This window comes from Physeter macrocephalus, chromosome 18 (genome assembly GCF_002837175.3).
Source record: "Physeter macrocephalus isolate SW-GA chromosome 18, ASM283717v5, whole genome shotgun sequence".
NCBI classification, from domain to species: domain Eukaryota; kingdom Metazoa; phylum Chordata; class Mammalia; order Artiodactyla; family Physeteridae; genus Physeter; species Physeter macrocephalus.
Genome location: NC_041231.1, coordinates 42,972,570 through 42,991,839, shown reverse-complemented (window position 1 = coordinate 42,991,839; position 19,270 = coordinate 42,972,570). Strand labels below are relative to the sequence as shown.

The 19,270-nt window shown below is 45.9% G+C and overlaps 2 protein-coding genes and 1 pseudogene across 2 annotated transcripts in view; 1 reads left to right on the top strand and 2 right to left on the bottom strand.

Annotated features, from left to right (window-relative positions):
• Nucleotides 1-6: 6 nt before the first annotated feature.
• On the top strand, nucleotides 7-5,705 carry C18H3orf62 (chromosome 18 C3orf62 homolog). The gene is made up of 3 exons (XM_007129873.3): nucleotides 7-465; nucleotides 1,353-1,444; nucleotides 2,441-5,705. The coding sequence occupies exons 1-3, from the start codon at nucleotides 56-58 to the stop codon at nucleotides 2,704-2,706; spliced, it is 768 nt and encodes a 255-aa protein (XP_007129935.1). The 5' UTR covers nucleotides 7-55; the 3' UTR covers nucleotides 2,707-5,705.
• A 3,096-nt stretch (nucleotides 5,706-8,801) lies between these two features.
• The window catches only part of IHO1 (interactor of HORMAD1 1), a 25,852-nt gene continuing 15,383 nt past the window's right edge, over nucleotides 8,802-19,270 (bottom strand). The window contains exons 4-7 of the mRNA XM_007129874.4: nucleotides 18,400-18,448; nucleotides 18,119-18,206; nucleotides 11,606-11,712; nucleotides 8,802-11,261 (exon numbers count right to left, since the gene is read on the bottom strand). Of these exons, the coding sequence (XP_007129936.2) occupies nucleotides 10,101-11,261; nucleotides 11,606-11,712; nucleotides 18,119-18,206; nucleotides 18,400-18,448 (1,405 nt within the window). The 3' untranslated portion in view covers nucleotides 8,802-10,100. The remainder of the gene's footprint in view (nucleotides 11,262-11,605; nucleotides 11,713-18,118; nucleotides 18,207-18,399; nucleotides 18,449-19,270) is intronic.
• LOC102985910 (ferritin light chain-like) lies at nucleotides 12,947-15,418 on the bottom strand (annotated as a pseudogene).

Sequence of the window (19,270 nt, the reverse complement as noted above, 5' to 3'; positions counted from 1 at the left end):
GCTGTGTGCATTTCCAGTGTATTGTATAATAAAGACATGGTCGCTTTTAGGGGAGATGTCTGAAAAACTGAGAAGATGCAGAAAGGAGCTGACTGCAGCCATTGACCGGGCCTTTGAAGGAGTCAGTCATTCCCAGGAGTGCTCAGGCATGCAGAAGCTGGAGCTGGACGCTGCGCCGCTTTCCTTCCCCTTCCCCATGCACAGGCTCCTCTGCAGGAGGCACCCGCTGGCAGCCTGCTCCTCTGCGGCTCCTTTCCCTCCTGTCCCGTGTGCTCCTGGGCATGAGAGCCCTGCCTTTGCACCAAACCACGAACCCGTGAGTGCAAAGACACGTGCTCTATGCCCCAAAAGAAAACCTCTGACCAGCAAGGAAAACATATCGATGCATTCCTCCGTTTTGGCACCTGAAAGACAGTTTTGGAGAGCGGCAGGAGATGGGGAGAACAGGAGAAAAGACAGTCTAAGGTGATTCCAATCTGAATAGTTTAATAGCTACAATTAGGGGTATCTCATATATGAAAAAATTGTTGAAAATCCTAAACTGAGTCCATAACACTACTTTGCCTCCCCTCTGAAGCTCTAAGACTTTATTTGGGAAGTTTGTAAACGTTCTTCAGAAAGAGAGAGAGAGAGAGAGAGAGGGAGAGAGAGAGAGAGAGAGAGAGAGAGAGAGTGTGTGTGTGTGTGTGTGTGTGTGTGTGTGTGTGTGTGTGTGTGTGTGGTGAGGGGTCTTGGATGCCTAACCAGTCATGGAAACCACTCTGCAGTACCAAAAGGGGTAGTGAATGTTAAAGAACCTAGTTTTAAAAGTCATCTTATTTTTTGTGCTGCAGAAACATACATCTTAATTCCAGTGTTTTTTTCCCCACACTGGGGAGAGGCGGATCGATGGCTGGGCCCTGACTTCATCCTTGCTTCTGCTCCCCTTCTTCACCCCAGAGCTTTTTAGGCTTTCCCTGGGATAAAGTCTTCCCTAGACCTTTTCTTCTCCCAGGTAGCTGCAAACTGTCTCATCCTAGGCACCTTGATTTGAAGCAAGGAGGACCATATGGGCTGAAACTTCAAGGTCCTGCCATCTTGGTTGCTCTGTAGTCAGAGACTGAAGAAGCCATTTAATCATTTCAGTTGTACAAATATTTGTGCTCGTATTCACAAACATTAATGGGCATTATGATGCTTTTAGTCAACTTCACTGATTCAGTGGTTCCCAGTCATCCTCTAATCACAGCATAAATGACAATTTAAAGTACCACTGTTTGTCTTTAAGATTATCTAACACCGAGTTCCCCTCCAATATTTTCTTGAAAGAGGATCTAATCCCCCACCTTTTTCTTTTCACCTGGGGGCTGCAGGAAAGATATGGAGAAAGATTTGAAGGTTGAGTCAAACATGCCACTCAGCAGTTCTAGCCAAGAAGTCACAAAGGATTTGCTTGACATGATCGGTGAGTACAGAGGGCTGGTCCATCCTCTCCCTGGAAGGATAGGTTCTTCACACAGGCCCCTGAGTCAGCAAGCATCTTATTAAAAAAAAATTCTTATTTCTTTTCCACTGGCTTGGTAGATAGATTTGTTTTGCTCACAGCAGAGAGCCTTCATGGAACTGATAACCTGGGGGAGTTACACATCAGTCAAAGTCATTTCATAAATGTACAGTTAGAGTGAATCCTTGGAGGCCAGGGACAGCAGCCCCTGTTGGTGGATGAGCTTAGATGTGAAGGAAACAGGACATAGGCAGAGATGGGGGTAGGGGTAGAGGGGAGTAGTCCAGTTGCGGGGGCATTAATACAAGATTAGAAGAAAAGTTAAAAGCCAAAAAACTCCCCTGTAATTCCACCATCCACCACAAAGGCAGCCACTGTTAGCACAGTGCTGTATATCCTGTCATAGATACTTTTTCTACACACACATCTGTATGTTCTGTGTGTGCACTATTTTTTTTTAAAGCTATTTTATTTTTAGCTTTTTTTCCTCATTTTTTGGCCACGCTGCACAGCATGTGGGATCTTAGTTCTGCTATCAGGGATCGAACCCGTGCCCCCTGCACTGGAGGCTCAGAGTTTTAACCACTGGACCGCCAGGGAGGTCCCAGCAGGCAGCATTTTGATTACCCCAAAGATCCCATTCACACTGTGTCTTGTGCCCGCAGGTCAGGGAGTAGTTTCTTGAGGGCCGGAACAAACACATGCATCTCTGTATCCTCCCACTTAAACCCTCCTTGGAAACCAAGGAGATGGTTGGGGCTCAATAAATACCTGAGGTAGGAAGGGGGGGCACCAAGCCCATGTTAGAATGTGGCAGCCTGCCAGCCCCGGGGTCAGGAACACCGGCTTTGCGGAGTCCCCGGAGATGGCCGCCCATTTGTGGTTTTTAACTTGTGCCTGAAATGTCTTAAGAAATCTCTCACTGGAATTGTAATGCTGAATGTTTTTATTTTTAAGACCATACAGGCATCCAAACTATTGAAGAATTGGCTGGAAAACTAGAATTTGAAAACGAGTTGAACCGTGTGTGTGGTTGCTGTGAAAATTCGCCCTTCAAGGAGGAAGCCTGGGCCCTGCTGGTGGACGAGAGCCCTCAGGAAGCCTCGGATGCAGACCCTGGCAGCCTCAAGCAGGCTTTCTATGATCACAGTATCGTGGAGACTGTTCTGGACTTGGAAGAGGACTACAATTTGATGACCTCTTTTAAATACCGAATTGAGTAAGGACAGTTGACTTCAGCTTTGATTCTTTACAGCAGGAGTCTGATGTTAGGGCGTCTGTGCAGGGCAGTCACAGTTGTCATCAGGGGCCACGTTCTTCAGAGGCTTGGCAGAATCTGAATTACCTCAACCTTTTTCACTTCCAGTTGTGTCCCTTTTTGAGCTGAGAGCCCAGTTTGTTTGTTTGTTTGTTTAATTCTGTTGCTTTAAAGTTTCTTTTTTTTTTTTTTTCACCTTTTTTTTTTTTTTTAACATCTTGACTGTTTTTTTGATTGATGTTCAATATACCCAGAACCCAAGGCAGGTGCAGGTCTTGGGCCTCTGCTGTGTGTCTTCATGTTCTTTTCCATGGACCCCTGAAAAAGTACGGGGGCCACAACCAGCATGGGCTTTCTGCATCCCTGGGACCAGCCCATCCCAGGCCAGCTCAGCCTGTATGGAGGAACTGGCGTCAAGATGGACCTTGGCCCCAGGCCCTCTGCCACATTTGCGCACTTTGCACACAAGGCTGCCTGTCCCCTGCGCGGGCCTCATGCCCTCTTCGTGTCCAGACCCTCAATCCCTCCATCCTTGCCCCTGCCCAGCTCAAAGCCCTCTGCAAAGGCCTCCTACTTGTGTCGGAGGGGCTGGTAGCATCCCTTATTAGGTTTCCTGGGCTGGAGCCAACCCTCCACCACGGCTTGAGAGAAAGGACATCATCAGAAATTATTTGGACAGATCTCTCAAAACCATGATGTTCTTTCAGGAAACCTAATAAGCTGTTGGGCAAGGTATCATGCCTCCCAGAAGCTGAGTCTCAGGGAAGTGCCCGCCTCCTAGGCATAGGGGAGTATGGGGGTAAGGAGTCTGGTGCAAAGCTGTTGTAAGACCCAAAACTCAAACCAAGGAGCTGGGAGGAAGTCCCAGGGGCCGAGGACCCCCCCTACCCGTCCATATTTTAGGCTAGTGACCCAGCATAGGGCAGGCTGCAGAGCTGGCAACATCCCTTTACTACAGGTCCGGAGATTCCTCTGGGCCCCCAGGTAGAGACCTTGCATCTACTCCGTAGCTGTGTGAGACTGGGCACTTGCCTGACCCTGAGAACTAGCCTCCAGCCACTTCATGGGACAGGCCTCCGCTGGGGGGTAGAGGGCAGGACGGGCTAACCAGAGGCTCCTTCCAAGCCACCGTACACTCACTCCCTGCAGAAGATAATAAACATCACAAATTATGGAATTGGGGTTCACTTTCTATTCCCTGAATAGGAGAGACAGGAGCAAATAAGAAAAAATGCTCACAGCTTCTTGCCTGCCCCACTCCAGGGGGAATGGGGCCATCTGGAGGGAGAGTTGTCAGGCTACTTGATATTCAAAAAACCAGGTCTTCCAACAGTGAGTTCCAAATAATATGCCTTGATGTGGATACTCTCCCACAGAGGATGTGGGGCTTAATCCTCATCTCCCCCAACCCCTGCCTGTCACCACCCCTTGAGGGTGAGCTGAACTTAGTGACTCACTTACAAGGAATAGAGCTGGGAAAGGGAAAGATAGTAGATTACATGGAGAAGCCTGGCAGACACCACTTAACCAAGTGATGAAGGTGAGCACCACCCGTGCTGTCCTGTGCAAGTCACCCACCCCTGACAGCATACGATGAGAAGGGTGCTTCATTTCCATGGTATTCCTCCCAAAACCTCCCAGCCCCAATCTAATCGTGAGACAAACATCAGATGAACCCAGTTTGGGGGATATTCTACAGGATACCTGGCCAGTAGTCAAGACTGTCAAGGTCATTAAAAACAAGGAAAGACTCAAAATCTGTCACAGAGCAGTGGACACTGAGGAGACACAATGACTAAATGCAGTGCGGTGTCCTGGATTGTGTCCTGGAACAGAGAGAGGACATTATTGGAAAAACGGATCAAATCTAAATACAGGCTCAAGTTTAGTTATTAATATGGTTATGTTAGTTTCTTAGTTTTGACAAGTATGCCACAGTTATGCAAGATGTTAACATGAAGAGAAGCTGGGTGAAGGATATATTTGAACTTATTGTCTTTGCAACTTTCCTGTAAATCTGAATGTATTGCAAAATTTAATATGTATTTATTTTTTTAAAAATGCAGTTGATCCCAAGTTTGTGAAATGTGTGTATGAGCACACATGCAGAAAACTGTTATGGAAGAACAAGGAGGGTTTAGGTCTTTTTCTTGTCTGTATTTTAAATTTATCTGCAGTGGACATGTATCACTTCTGTAGAAAAAAGAAATTAGAGTTGTTTTTTAAAACCCTCATCTTCACCAACCAGCCATGGGCATCCCTCACCAGAAACCTGCCCAGAGGTGACCTTCACAGTTTCCAGGAACTGGGGCAGGTCCAGGGCCTGCAAGGGGGTGCTCAGCAGGACCCTGACAAAGGGCTCACCCTTCCCTGTGGGTGCTGGACCCTCAGGGCCAGAAGCTCTGGGTCTCACAGAGCTGTTTCTCAGCACTCAGTGCTGGGAATGGAGATCTAGCCCTAACCCTGCAAGACTGAAATGAGTGGATTTTTTTTCTGCCTGCAACAGGGACTGTGGCCCTTGGGAATGAGGGCGGAGCCTGGGGTAGGGGTGGGGTAGGAGGGAGGGGTCAGGTTTTCCCTGGCTGGATAGACAAATATACCTCTGTTTTAGCAAAGCCTTTATGTGAAAATTCAGATTTACCAAAAGGGCTAATTCATCCTGGAATCCTTAAATGAGGAGCTTTTCCTCACTATAGAAACACAGCTATTTAGCAAAGCAGGTGAGCCCTGAGCCTCTGGCATGCCAGTCCCAGAGTAGCTGGGGTGGCCACGTGGTCATTTCCCTGGTGACACCTACTCTTGTCTCTGCATCCCTGGCTCCCCAAGGTGCCCGAAGGACATTTTCCTGCCTTTGTCATCTGCTTCAGGGTGGCGGGCAGATGTGTGCTCCTCTGCACGGAGCAGGGGTTTGGGGAGTTAGTCTCTAGGGATTTAGCCGGAGGAATAAAAGGAGCCTGGAACATTTTTTGCCTAGAACATTTATTTTAATAAACTTGGGACCAAAGATTTATTGGGGAGACATTGATATTTGAGAAACTAAAAATGTTTTACGTCATTCGGTTCTCTCCCCCACAGTTCATCTTGGAAAGCCAAACAATCCCTGAATTGTTTCCGTGGAAACACCAAACTGCAATTTGGATTAGCAGAATCAAAATAGAAACAAGGCAGCTTCAAGAATAAATAGGAGCTTTGGAACCTGCTAGTCTCCAACTGCAAGTTCAAGCTACAGCACAAGGCATGTGAGAAGCTGGGCCCATCCAGTTCTATAGGAGGGGTTTCCAGGTCCCCTGGCTACATGCTGCCGGGTCAATGCAAAAGTCACTAGAAACCAGCTCTGTCTGCATACTGGTAGACTTGTAACAATACTTAAGGTAGGAGCTGGTCTGTAGAAACTAGGAGAGGCTGGGGGTCTGGAGGGAAATGGGGGGAAGAAGGGACAGGAAAAAGGAGAGATGAGTGAATGCCGAGTGAAGTTCCAGCAAGGAGCAGAGGCCACGGCTGAGGCCTGAGAGTACAGCAACAGTTCTTTCAAGAGGACAATTCAAGGGACTTCCCCAGTGGTCCAGTGGTTGGGACTCCGAGCTTCTACTGCAGGGGGCACGGGTTTGATCCCTGGTCAGGGAACTAAGATCCCACATGCCACGCAGTGTGGCAAAAAAAAAAAAAAAAAAAAAAAAAAAGACAATTCAAGGGTGGCCAAGGGCTGGAAACAGTGACCCTATCCTCAGCCACATCTGGATTGCAATGTTCCCCACATTCCTGGGCATGGCTGTCTAGCAACGCAGGTCTAGACTGGAGTCTGAATTCTTACCAGGTAAGCTCTGGGGGCACTTGTGGTCAGTAAGCGCCTGCCTCTGTGTAGCTCCAGCCAGCACAATCAGGCACGCAAGGCTACCTTCTCATCTCTGAGTCTCAGGGTTCCCTCCCCCTACCTCCTGCTCCACTCACCAGGGGAATGGGGGAGCCACCTCCTGGCCCACCTGCCCTGGCTCCTTGGCATTCTCCTGGACCCTGCACTTCCAGTCCCAGGGAAGACTCCAAGGGGGTCAGGAGACAAGAAGGAGGGAGACAGATAACCTGGGGGACCTTTGCCCCTCACCTTTGCACCCAGGAATGTGCTGATAGGGCAGCAACACCATCCTGCCACTGGAGGAGTTGTGAGCTATTAATGATCAAAGAAATTGATGAAAAGGATTTGCAAAAGAGGCCAATCTCCCTCCTCCCTCTAACTGAGGCACAAGACGTTTAACATGGCAGTGAAGGCCAGTGAACTAGGCAAGCAAACCAGGGAGGCCACTGCACCTGATTATGGGTAGTTATTGGAAAGGCTGTCATCTAGAGACAATCTGAGGCTCTGGTAATTTGCTTTCTCCCTGGAGTATGTGGGAGAACATTAATATTTTAGGTTCCAGCTAAATATTTATAGAGGGAACAAAGTTTTACTCAGGAAATCTGCTTGACAGTGGATTCCAGCCCTAGTGGGGAGGACTTTCCATGCTAGGCCAGCTGGAAAATGCTTGATTTGATGAAGAGTTTTGGCCAAAGGCCAGGCATGAAAAACAATTGCAGAACTACGTTAAGCTCTTGTAGGAAACCACTATCTTTTTTGAGGGCAAAAAGTCTGTTGTTTTCTGGGCACTTTGGGTGGGAGCTGGCCTGGGAGAGAGGAATGGGCATCTTATAGGAGATCCGTCATCAGGACCCCTTTGAAATGTCTGAGACAAAGAAGGGAAGTTGCAACGGGATACCAGAGAGACCCAACTTTCAGGACAGGCTGCCAGGAGCTGTTTGAAAGATAAGCAAGAAATCCCTGCTCTCAGTATTTATCAAGTGTCTACTAGTGCCAGACACTTTCCTGTATGCTAAGGATACAGTAGGGACGAGGCAGATGCTGCTCTTGCATCTGGAGTTTATATTCTACTGTGCAAGGTGGGCAAACACAAAAATACTGATTTAATATATCATTTCAGATGGAACTGTATGAGAGAAATTAAAACAGGGTAAGAGAATGGGCAGTGAGTAGGGTTGAGCCCCTTCAGAAGAGGAGAGGTCAGGAAAAGGCCTCTCTGTAGGTGACATTTAAATTGATAGTTGAATGTCAAGACAGTTAGGTGCTGCAAGTGCTTCACTTCCATCCTCAGACTGTAGCTGGAGTTGTATAGAGGGAGGAGCCCCTAGGTGGGCCCTAGGCTGGTAGACCTCCCACCACATTCACTCCTGTGTGGCTACTTACATCTCTGTCAGCATCCAAAAAGCCAAAAATGTTGTGTGCTCCAGGGACGTGCCTGGGCTGTGTCATGCTCACCAAATTTGGCAGGAACACAATAGTTTAAAAAAAAAAACAAAAAAAGCCTTAGGAATAAAATAAGAAACAGAATATCCTTTCCGATGATTACCAGAGACAGGCAGCATAATTTTAATTAACCCAGCCTTGTTAGGCGACAAATTTACTGCTCATTCTCCGAAAACACCCAGCTCATGTAACATTGAGTCACTCTGATCTTTGACTTTAAACAAAATGAAATACTTTTGAAGAAATACAGGATTTCATAACTCACAGCAGAATCAAAGAACAGAGTGTCCTGCTTTGGCATTTCAAAGTTGGACAAGACCCTTCAATGAGAAGGCCACAGTCATAAATACTGGTGGACTTCTCTCAACAGGGTCTCAACTGTGAAGTAAAATGACTAAACCTTTCAACTTAGAGTAATAAAACATTTCCAAATACAGACCCCTCTGATCTACAAGCCTCATGCTAACTGCTCCACAGCCACCTGTAGTCAGTTTGGGAAGGGCTGGGCTGCTTCCTCCCGTGCCGTCCTTGCACAGGCAGAGAAAACCAGCAGGGAAGGCAGTGGAAGCTGGCAGAGGGCAGGGTGAACAGATATCCAGTGAGACCCACAGGGAGAGTAGAGGCCAGGGCACCCTAAGGCAGAGCCCAAGTCTGTACTTCCTAGGCCTTGAAGATAGAGGGCTGTTGCCATTGCCTGTGGCTGTAGACTGCAGGACACCCTTGGTCTGGAAATGAGAGTGAAAGCACCTTAGGCTGGTTCCTGGTAGCCCTGCCAAAGGTGTCACAGGCAAATTAAACTCTCCCAGATTTTTGTGGGATACATAACCCTGAAAATAAAGAATATAAAAATGAGAAATCAGGAACCATTACTTTCTATAACGGCCCACTCAGAAGCCCCATTTTTAGGAATTCCCTGGTGGTCCAGTGGGTAGGACTCAGCACTTTTACTGCCGTGGCCCAGTTTCAGTCCCTGGCCAGGGAACTAAGATCCCCTGCAAGCTGTGTGGCACAGCCAAAAAAAAGAAGCCCCATTTTCAACCCTGTACTGGCTTGATAATAGGCAAATTCTGGAAGCTGTCCATCCATGAGGATTTTTACTTTCATTAAAAAAAAGAAAAATCAGCTTGAGTAGGGTGTGGTTTATTCAAAATCATCTTATGAGAAGCATAAGAAAAAGGATGGTACGCACCTTAAAAGTTTTATCTTTATTTTTTGATTTTTTTGTATTACAAAAGAAGTACATATATATTGCAAAAATTCAAAAACTTCAACAAGATATAATTGGAAAGCCAAAGTCTCATATAAGCGCATTGCTCTCCAGAAATGATACAGGGCCCACAGCCGCTCTCATTAGCTTTAAAAGAGTGGTTGAAACCAGGACAGGGGAAAACAGCTAGAAAGAAAAATGGAACTGTGTGCCTGTGAAGAGTGTGGTTCCCGGCATTTGTTTGGCGCATGTCACCTCTCTTTCCCTGGTGGCTTTATATTTCTCTGTTCACAGGAAGTCTGACTTAGTGTGTGCCCTATAATATGTCCACTGTCTAAAAAATGCAGATGCTCTCGCAGCAAAACTGGATACAGATAATTTTTTTTTAAATCCTGATGCCCAGAAAGATATCGGTCATGTAAAGGAAATGTTTGAAGACCAAAAATGTTGTGTTTGGGAGACATGCTGCCACACCAACAGTTTTGTGAGAGCCCTTCTGCTACTGGATATTCCATATGGAAGGCAGCCCTCCTTCTACCAAATACAACACCCTCCTCCTTATGCCCCACACCCAGGCTGCTGCCCCAGCTCTCATCACCACCTCTCCACACATTTCATTCCCATAAATAAGGGTGCATTTATCCCTATGCTCTGTCATGGGAAGCACCTGGTACCCAGAGTGCCGGATCTGCTCCCCAGCCCTGCACTGACCACCACCCCCTCCAAAGCATAGCCTCTGACTCTGAGGGTTCCAGGCAGGCCTTTGGGAAGTTTCTGCTGTTAGCCAGCCCAAAGTGTTCTGTGATTTGTCTTTCCAGCTGAGACCAATAAACCATCAGCTGAAGTCACTATGGGCTGGTCAGAAGCCATCATCACTGCTATCAAAACCCAGGTCATAGAGCATATTCTTCCCTGGCTCCTTGCACTGAGGGGGCTCTTTTCTGACGTTGAGGTCACTGAACCAGCTCATCTGTTGGTCCCCCTGGGAACTGTGAGAAAGCAGGCTGTTGTCTTGGGAAGCATGCCCACTGTACTGCAAGAGATTCCCTTGCACTGCCCTTGCTGTCTTACTGGGCATGACTGTTCCTCTCAGAGCAGAGCAGACTGGTTTTGTGGGGCTCCTGGGGCCCTGAAGACGCAGGGGCTGAGCAAGGGGTTCCTGCCGCCCCTGGGGGGGCCTTTGTGAGATGGAAACTGGAGGGTGAGGATATTTAGAATTGGAAGCAAGTTTTGCTTGGGGTTTGTTCTTGCTTGGGGTTTGTTCTTGCTTCCTGGCTAGGAACCTGCTTCTGGGGGCTTTCCTGGGATGCTGCTTCTTGCCTTTCCTCCCTCTTTCTACAGTTCTGCCTTTCTGTTCAGTCACCAACCTTTGTTCACAAGGGTTACACGAAAACATGCCTTTGGCTTGACATTTTTGGCAGGTGTTCTTAATGCTGGTTGCAAAGTTGTTTAAATCCAGGGATATAAGCCGCGAAGCTCCTTGGGAAACCAGGTCCCTGTCTTCAGGAATCTTGTGGCCCAGGACACCAGAGCCATGGTTCTCAGAGCCTGTTTTAGTAATAGCACAATTCTGGCAGTTAGTCTGCACTGCCTTGTCCTTGATTTGCCTGTTTCTTTTGCCAGTTCCAACTGCCAGCGGCACAGCCTCTTCTTGGAGAGCACTACTCTTTGCTTCCTCACCCCAGACGCCAGACTCCCCAGGCCTCAACGATCCCACACTAAGATTGCATGCAGCAGGGAGGGCCTGGACCTGCCACATAACTGGTTCCTCAGAGGCATATTTCTCCTGCCTGGTGAAACTGAGGCTCTGGGCCAGAGGTGGTGAAGTCTGAGAAGCACTGTCCTTCACATGTCTGGGTATCCAAGGGACAGAGATCAATTGATTTAGCTCTGCTAGGACACTGGGCATATTCAGCTGGCCTAGCTGCTCACACAGCTGCTGGAAGTCCTTACTCTGCTGAGCAACTAAAACTTCAAGGTGCTTCAGGTTGGACTTCATTTCTATAAACTCTGCTTGTCTCTAAAGAAAGGCAATGAGAAAGAAGGGAGTTACGGACAGTGTAACTCAGAATGCACAATATAACGTGTGAACAAAACAAAGGATGGGCCAGCAGATCAAAACCTTGTCCCTTGCTGGGTACTATACAGGGGATACATAGCTACACTCTGGAGCAGGGTCCCTAGGGTCCACATCATGCCAGAGAACCTTGGGAAAGGAAGCTGGCCTCTACCCTGGCCTGCTACCAAGGGGCCTGTGGTGGCCTCTGTTCTTGGCTGAGATTTGCCATTTTAAAGGTGTCTCTCGAGGTCTTAGTAACAAAGCCAGAAACACACTTGAGGAAGGGGGTCAGGGTCTACACTTACACCTTCAAATCTCTTTTGCAGCTCAAGGATGGCCTGTTCCATGTTGCATTTGTCCCACACTGTTTCCAACACCAGATCACTCTGGGCCACCTTCGTGGTCTCTTGCACTAAATACAAAACAATGACAATTCACCACATGAAGACTATGGTATGCCCCACCCTGCCCAGGCCACAGTCGTGGAGAGGGAGAAGCTGGAACCCGGCACGGGCTACCAGAGCCTGCTCTGCCAACACCCAGAACTCTAACCATCCAGATCAGCCCTGGTGAGGAGAGAAAGCAAGAACAGGGTGGTTCCTCCACTGTCTCTTCTTCCCTCTCTCTCTGAGAACATCCTGGCCAAAGCAGACTCAACCTTAGCACCTGCTGGGGACTCTGAAGCCTGCTGTCCAGATGATGGCACCAACGTCCTCTTTGGCCAGCCTTCTTGGCCCTGTCATCAGAGTGATCTTTCTAGAATGTAGATATGATCATGCCTCCTCTGAAACGGTCACTGGAACTTTCAATGGTACCCCACAGGCCACTGGATGAAGTCCAAATCTTTCAATAAATTGGCTAACAAGACCCAGGCTCACTTCCCTTTAACTCACTATCCTCTGCATCTCTGAGCTCTGCCTAAGCAATCTCTCTTCCACCATTGGCTTTTGAACATGCTGTTCCCTTGGTTTACAGTACTCCTGCTTCCATCCCTCAGGAATGGGAGAAAAAAAAAAAAAAGGATCCTCAGAATGATGGTGAAGTCCTAAGAAGAGGACATAAAGCATAGCCTGCCCAATCTGGAGCTGGAGGCTGAGCTCCAGGCAGGACACCTCTAATGAAAAAGTGAAACAGAAAGACTCCCCAGTGTGTTTGAACATATTAATTGGAGGTTTACAGTTTTATCTGAAAGTTTATTATCAGACACTGTGCTAGGTGCATGGAAACAACCTTGAACAAAACTACTTACATGATCTTTGCAGTCTTGAAGAAGAAAAAAATAACAAGTAAACAAACGTGCACATTAATAAATGAAAATTGTGATAAGTGCCTGATAGGAAATATAATAAAAATAAGAGGGTGGGGGCACCTACGTTAGATAAGGTCATCAGAGGTAGAGTCATGTAAGGGGAAACCAGAAAGATAAGGAGCAGCTAGCCCTGCAAAGATTAGGGAAAGGTTATTCAGCTAGAGGAAACAGCAAGTGCAAAAATTCTGAGGCAAGAAAGAGCCTGTGATGACTAGGAATAGACAAGCCAGTGTGGTCTTGGGGGAAAAAAAGTAAAAAGTGGTAAATTTTATGTTATGTGTATTTTACCACAATAAAAAATGTAAGAATTTTTTTAGAAAGCGAATTTTCTATTACTCAACACAAGTTAAATTACATGTGTCAACCAATTAGAAAAAGGCTGTTTACTTATATTTCAAGTACTGGATTTCTGCCCCTAAACTCAATTAGTGAAATATTTTTCCAGACATCCATGTTGATATTTGTAGTAGAAAGCAAATGTAATTATCCTACCCTAGTTGAGTTCCTAAATATCAATGTTTCTTAGGAACAGAAAATGAGGAAGGCAAGCAAAGTGTTCAATTCTAGATTCAGTACTCAGTAAGCATCAGTCTGTGGTCCCACATATTCTTTCTTTGTCCTTGGGAAACATATGTTCAGGGTCTTCTCCTTTAAAGAGTTTTTGTATTGAGCTATTACTTCCAAAGTCTATTGAATTTTTTTCTTTTAAAAACTATAACAGTATAGGGACTTCCCTGGAGGTCCAGTGGTTAAGACTCTGCGCTCTCAATGCAGGGGGCACAGATTCGATTCCTGGTGGGGGATCTAAGATCCTGCATGCTGCATGGAGCAGCCAAAAACAAAGCAAAACTATAACAGTATAAACAGGCATACAAAGAAAAATGATCGAATCTCTCCCATGCAGACCTTGGTCCTGCTTCCTGGATTTAACGTTATGAGCAGTTTCTGGAATTTTGTATCAATACATGTGCATATCCACGTTTAGGTTATAGATCTGTGTGTGTGCACGTGCGAGCGTGTGTGTGTGTGTGTGTGTGTGTGTGTGTGTGTGTGTCTTCTCTAGAAGGAGACTCATTTCATTTCTGCTTTGTCTATAAACAGATTTTTAGCTTTTTAGTAAAAATGCCGTTTGAAATCCACTTCCATATTCTGGACAATATCTCTAGTTTCTTTCTCCCTCCCTCCCTCCCTCCCTTCCTTTCTTTTTTTTTTTTTTTCTGCAAAAATCTTTATTGTTTCCATTTGGTCCAAGGCTTGGGAGAGGGGTCCAGGGTGGTTAAAAAGCTGCCTAGTGGCTGCAGAGAGGGGCTTCAGGCAGAAGCCCTGACACCAGAGGGGCTCCTCAGAGGCCGCTGGGCTCTGGAGGCTCTTAGTCGTACTTGAGGGTGAGCCTTTCGAAGAGATACTGGCCCAGCCCAGCCTGGGGACCAGGCAGCCTGGGGAGATTAGCCAGGTGGTCGCCATCTTCTTGATGAGCTTCACCTGCTCCTCCAGGAAGCCGCTGTCCTGGAAGTCACAAAGGTGGGGGTCTGTGCGGGCAGAACCCAGGGCGTGCAGGTCCACAAGGACCTGGTTCACGTTCTTCTCCCCGAGCACGGCGGCTTCCATAGCGTCCTGGCGTCTTGAAATAGCTTCGGCCGCTGTGCTGGTTTTGCATTTTCAAGAGACACTCGGCGCCCTCACGATTCTACTCAGCCAATTCACAGAAAAAGTGGCCCATGTCCTCCAGAGCCACATCATCACTACCAGAGAGAGGTAAGTGTAAGAGGCCTGCAGATGCATGTTGATGAGGCAGTGGACGGTAGCCTCCACCTTGGTGGAATAATTCTGACGAATCCGGGAGCTCATGGTTGATGGGTAATAAGGAGTTAAGCTCAAAAAATGGTGTTGGCTGGTCCCGGTGGCCGAGGATAGCTAAGTGGCTGATTGCGAAGGTTGTGACTGGAAAAAAGGATGGGGGTGGTCAGAGTTTGGAGCAAGGGGCATCCCTGAATCGGTTCCATCCAAACACTGTTGAAGTAAGAGACAGATCTGAGGGACCACCGAGCGCACTGCCAATATCTCTATTTTCTTGTGAAGATGATTTTGTTTAGGGACTTCCCTGGTGGTCCAGTGGGTAGGACTCCTCACTCCCAATGCAGGGGGCCCAGTTTCGATCCCTGGTCAGGGAACTAGTTCCCGCATGCATGCCGCAACTAAGAGCCTCCGTGCCACAACTAAAGATCCGGCCTGCCACAACTAAGACCCGGTGCAGCCAAAATAAATAAATAAATTAATATTCTTTAGAAAAAAGATGATTTTGTTTGGCCTGAGGCGTCCCAGCACTGGAGCTTACAGGCTGTTGGGTGGGGCCAGGTCTCGGTTCCATGGCCGCAAAATGTCTGCCTCCAGACAGAGTTCACGTCCCTGCCATGTCCACCACCAGCTTTTATGATCCCAGAGAGAGCCATAGCCACCCCCGCCCCCCACCTCCACAGGAGACCCTCCAAGACCAGCAGGTAGGTCTGGCCCCGACTTCTGTGGAGTCACTGCTTTTGCCCTGGGACCCCGGTGCGTGCAGGACCTTGTGCACACCCTCCAAGCGTGGAGTCTCTGTTTTCCCCAGTCCTGTGGCGCTCCTGCAATCAAGCCCTCCTGCCCTTCAAAGCCAAATGCTCTGGGGGCTCTTCCTCCCCATGCCAGACCCCTAGGCTGGGGAGCCTGGCGCGGGGCTCGGAGCTCTCACTCCTGTGAGAGAACTTATGTGATATAATTACTCTCCAGTTTGTGGGTCACCCACCCGGGTGGTATGGGATTTGATTATATTGTGAGTGCGCCACTCCTACCATCTCGTGGTTTCTTCTTTATGTCTTTGGATGTAGAATATCTCGACCTAGTCTAGGGTATGTCCCACTACAGTTTCTTCTGCCTGTTAGCCAGATTTAATCTTAATGTGACAGTGACCTGACTTTAATCATATGATAAAGACCAGGCATGAAGGTTACTTCTTTATGTCTTTGGATGTAGAATATCTTTTTTTGGTAGATTCCAGTCTTTTTTTATCGATGGTTGTTCAGCAGTTAGTTGTGATTCTGGTGTGCTCGTGAGAGGAGGTGAGCTCAAGGTCCTCCTACTCGCTGCCACCTTGTCTCTGTCCTCGAAGATGATTTTGTTTATTTCTATTTTAGTGATTTGACAAGGGCTCCATTGAGATGAGGTCATATTCTGATGCTTTTCCACTCATGGCCAGTGATTTTCCTTTAACTCTAGTTTTGCTCTCCCCGCTGTGCTAATGAAAGCCGCCTGAGAAAGGGTCCGGAAGCCTCCATGTACAAGAGGAGTTTGCTCAGTCCCCCTTTTTTTCAGGATACCCTTCCCAATTTTCACTGACTGATCTCACTCCTCCACAAGATGTGTCCTGGAGCAAACTATGTGCACATAAGCAGCACCTTGCTGTTTTCATTTAACAATTAATAAATATTTCCATTCCAACATGGTTCATATAGATGGACCTCATTCTTCTCAACAATTATATGTGCCTTGCTCAGAAAGGCATTTCTCACTCTAAAATTATAAAAATGTTGCTCATGCTTCTTACAGTTCTTTTAATGATTTAATCACCACACAATATATTGATTCATATGGAATTAATTTTGACATATGGAGTTATCTATTTTCCAAAAGCGTCATTCTCTGATTTTGATAGTGGCCCCTCCTTTTTATTCTCCTAATGACCGTATTTTTCAATAGAACTAATATGCATTAGGTGAAAGTACTGCTTTCTACTAATTACCCCACCTAAACCCAAGATAAAGTGAGATGTGGATGGCCTTGGTAATTTATTCTATTACTCTGGTCCTTGGTGTCCTCAGCTGAAGAAGAAGAGGAGTTAGATTAGATGGCCTTGAGTGATCCTTCTCGTTGTACAGGCAGAATGTGACTGGGGAAATATTTCATGACCTCATTCTGTGAAGGTATGAATTACATAATAACCCAAGACAGTGCTTTCACATAGTATCTTCCCCCTCCCCTTACAAGCACAGTGACTGCATACTGAAAGCCTGAAGAATGCACTGACTGGCAAGTTCAGTGTTCTAGGCTAGCTGGACTGGGCCTAGCTATATGACAGGGAATTTGCCTGGTTCCTCTCTCAGTGACTAACTTCCTGCTCCTGATCACTACCTACCAAGAAAGGGAATGATTCTGGACAGGCTCCTTGTGCCTATTTTTAAGAACAACCTGGCTTTTAATTAATGTAGTACCACAGTGTTTGTTACTGTTTGCCTTATCAGTGTGGCTCTCTTGAGTCTTAAGCTCTGAAAGTTAAGAAACCGTCAGGGGTGAAGGATCAGGATCCCCATGCCTACTATAAGCCAGACTCAGTTCTACTCCTCTCGCTGCCTTCATCCTGTGTTGGGGCCTTGAGCACTTCCATTCCCTATTCTGGGCCTTAAATGCCACACATTTGCTGCAATTCTCTTTTTTGTACTTCACCCAGTTTTAAACATAACAAGTAAAGAGAGTGCTTTCCTTCCGCACTTAAAATGAGTTATTTTATCACGTGAAACAAAGAAAGCATCCCTTTTCCTTCTGCTTTTTGTCTTGCTTCTTCTTGTGAGGGTAACAGTCCTAGGCTTCCAGAACTGGTTTCCAAGCAGATGCACAGTTGCCCTGTGTGTGGGATATTCAGGTTGGAAGCCAGCAGACAGTACAGTGCTTCTTTGTAGACAGATGGGGATTAATTTCTAAGTTACACAAAGGCATTAATTTTTGTAAATCATGAGCAATCCATCCCATGGCATTTGAATAAGTTGACTTCAATTTGTTTAAAATAAAAAATAAACAGACAAATGAAAACAAGTGCAGATGCAGTCATCATCTTGCTGTTTAACTGAGAAGCTGTTGGTTCCAGAGAAGTGTTCACCTAAGGAGACCTGTGTAATGGTTAAATAAGGGCCTGAACCATGGTTTCATCTAAATGTAAATCACTAATTGGCAGAGCAGAGGACTTTACAAACCACAGACTGTAACTGAAATTGAGAAAGATGCTGTGATTCACTACAAAACAGCTCTCATTGAAATGAAGGAAGCAAGAAGAACAGTAGGTGACTAGAGTATTTCTAACTCCTAAAGGAGCACTGTCTTTATTTCTAAGTCCTAAGGGAGCAAGGGAGCCTTTATAGACAACACAGCCAGAAATTCATTTGAGAACCAGGGATGCCCTTGATTCACTTCAGGCAGTGAGATGAGAAACATGGTAAAACTATCGGTCCTGAGGCAGCAGAGTTACTGGGTGGAGGATTGGTGCTACAGAAAAGGCATAGAGGGACCAGAGCATTCCCATATAGAGGTGGAGCCTGCTACCTAGTTCAGCTCCACATCTCTTCAGGGCTAATCTTATGTACCCATTCTCTCATCTGAAACACTGTATGGAACCTCACCACTGGCAGAAATCTGGCTAGGGTCAGAAAGTTCACATTCACTGCTTACCAGTGCCCCCTGCTGATAACCTCAAACTCTAGACACTCACATGTCTTGGCCACAGTTTCCAAAGAATCCAAAATAGATTGGCTTCTGGAACTGAGAAATTCCTCAGATTTTTCCACAGATGTCTGTAACTTAAGAAACCCAAAATTAGGAAATAATTCAAAGACTGTTGCCTTATTTTATTAACTTGGTGAACTGTCATTTAATGATAAAAAAGGGTAGTTAAAATATTGCTATTCTACATGAACAGAAGTCAATACAATATAATTATTAAACTTCTTAAAATGCAAGATGTTCTAATGCCTTGAAATGTGGCATACTTACTCTGTTAATGCTTTCTTTGATATGGGAAATGAAATTGTATAGAGTCTCACTAAAATAGGAGAGAAAAAAGAAAGTAAATCTTTGCGAAATATTGAAACAGTATGTAACAGATTGATTCCATGAACATGGCTGGACTCTACCTAGTGCAGCATCAAAACGGTGCTTGATCAGAGTTGAAGACTCAACTCTGAGAAACCTTAGTGCCCAGATGGAAAAAAGGAGAACACTGACTTTTCCTGATCATTTCCAAAGCAAAACACTTTTTTGTTTTTTAAAATTTACTCTACATGGATCTTAAATGAGGTTGCATTTTAGCAATTCAAGTGGTTACTACAGTAGAACAGACCAACTTTCATTTTTATGGCAAACATGGCTTCAGAGGATAGTGACTTCTTTCTGATAGCCCAAAATTCCTGGATACATCTTAATCTAATGACTATTATTTTGACAGTAAGAATGAGATAATATAGAGACAGTTCTGGGAACAATATTAATTTCTAATGAAAAAGAAATGTTCACAATTATTCCTCAAATAAATATCCCTCTTTTGAAAAAATCAGACAAGGGTCGTCATTAAAAATTTTTACAGATTTTTGTTTCTTTAATCTATACAAATGCAAATATCAGTTCTTGAACCCCAATAGGACAACTCTTCATACCAAAGTCTTATGGATGCTCCAAAAGACTGACTTTATTTTTTTAATTTTTTTATCTATGTATAGTATCATGTCATCTGCAAACAGTGACAGTTTTACTTCTTTTCCAATTTGTTTTCTTGTTATTTCTTTTTCTTCTCTGATTGCCGTGGCTAGAACTTCCAAAAATAATAGTGGCGAGAGTGGACATCCTTGTCTTGTTCCTGATCTTAGAG

Coding starts and splice junctions, on each gene's coding strand:
- C18H3orf62 (XM_007129873.3), top strand. CDS start 56: ATGTCTGAAAAACTGAGAAGATGCAGAAAGGAGCTGACTGCAGCCATT. Junction 466..1,352: donor AGGAGAAAAGACAGTCTAAG/GTGATTCCAATC, acceptor TGGGGGCTGCAG/GAAAGATATGGAGAAAGATT. Junction 1,445..2,440: donor GGATTTGCTTGACATGATCG/GTGAGTACAGAG, acceptor TTTATTTTTAAG/ACCATACAGGCATCCAAACT.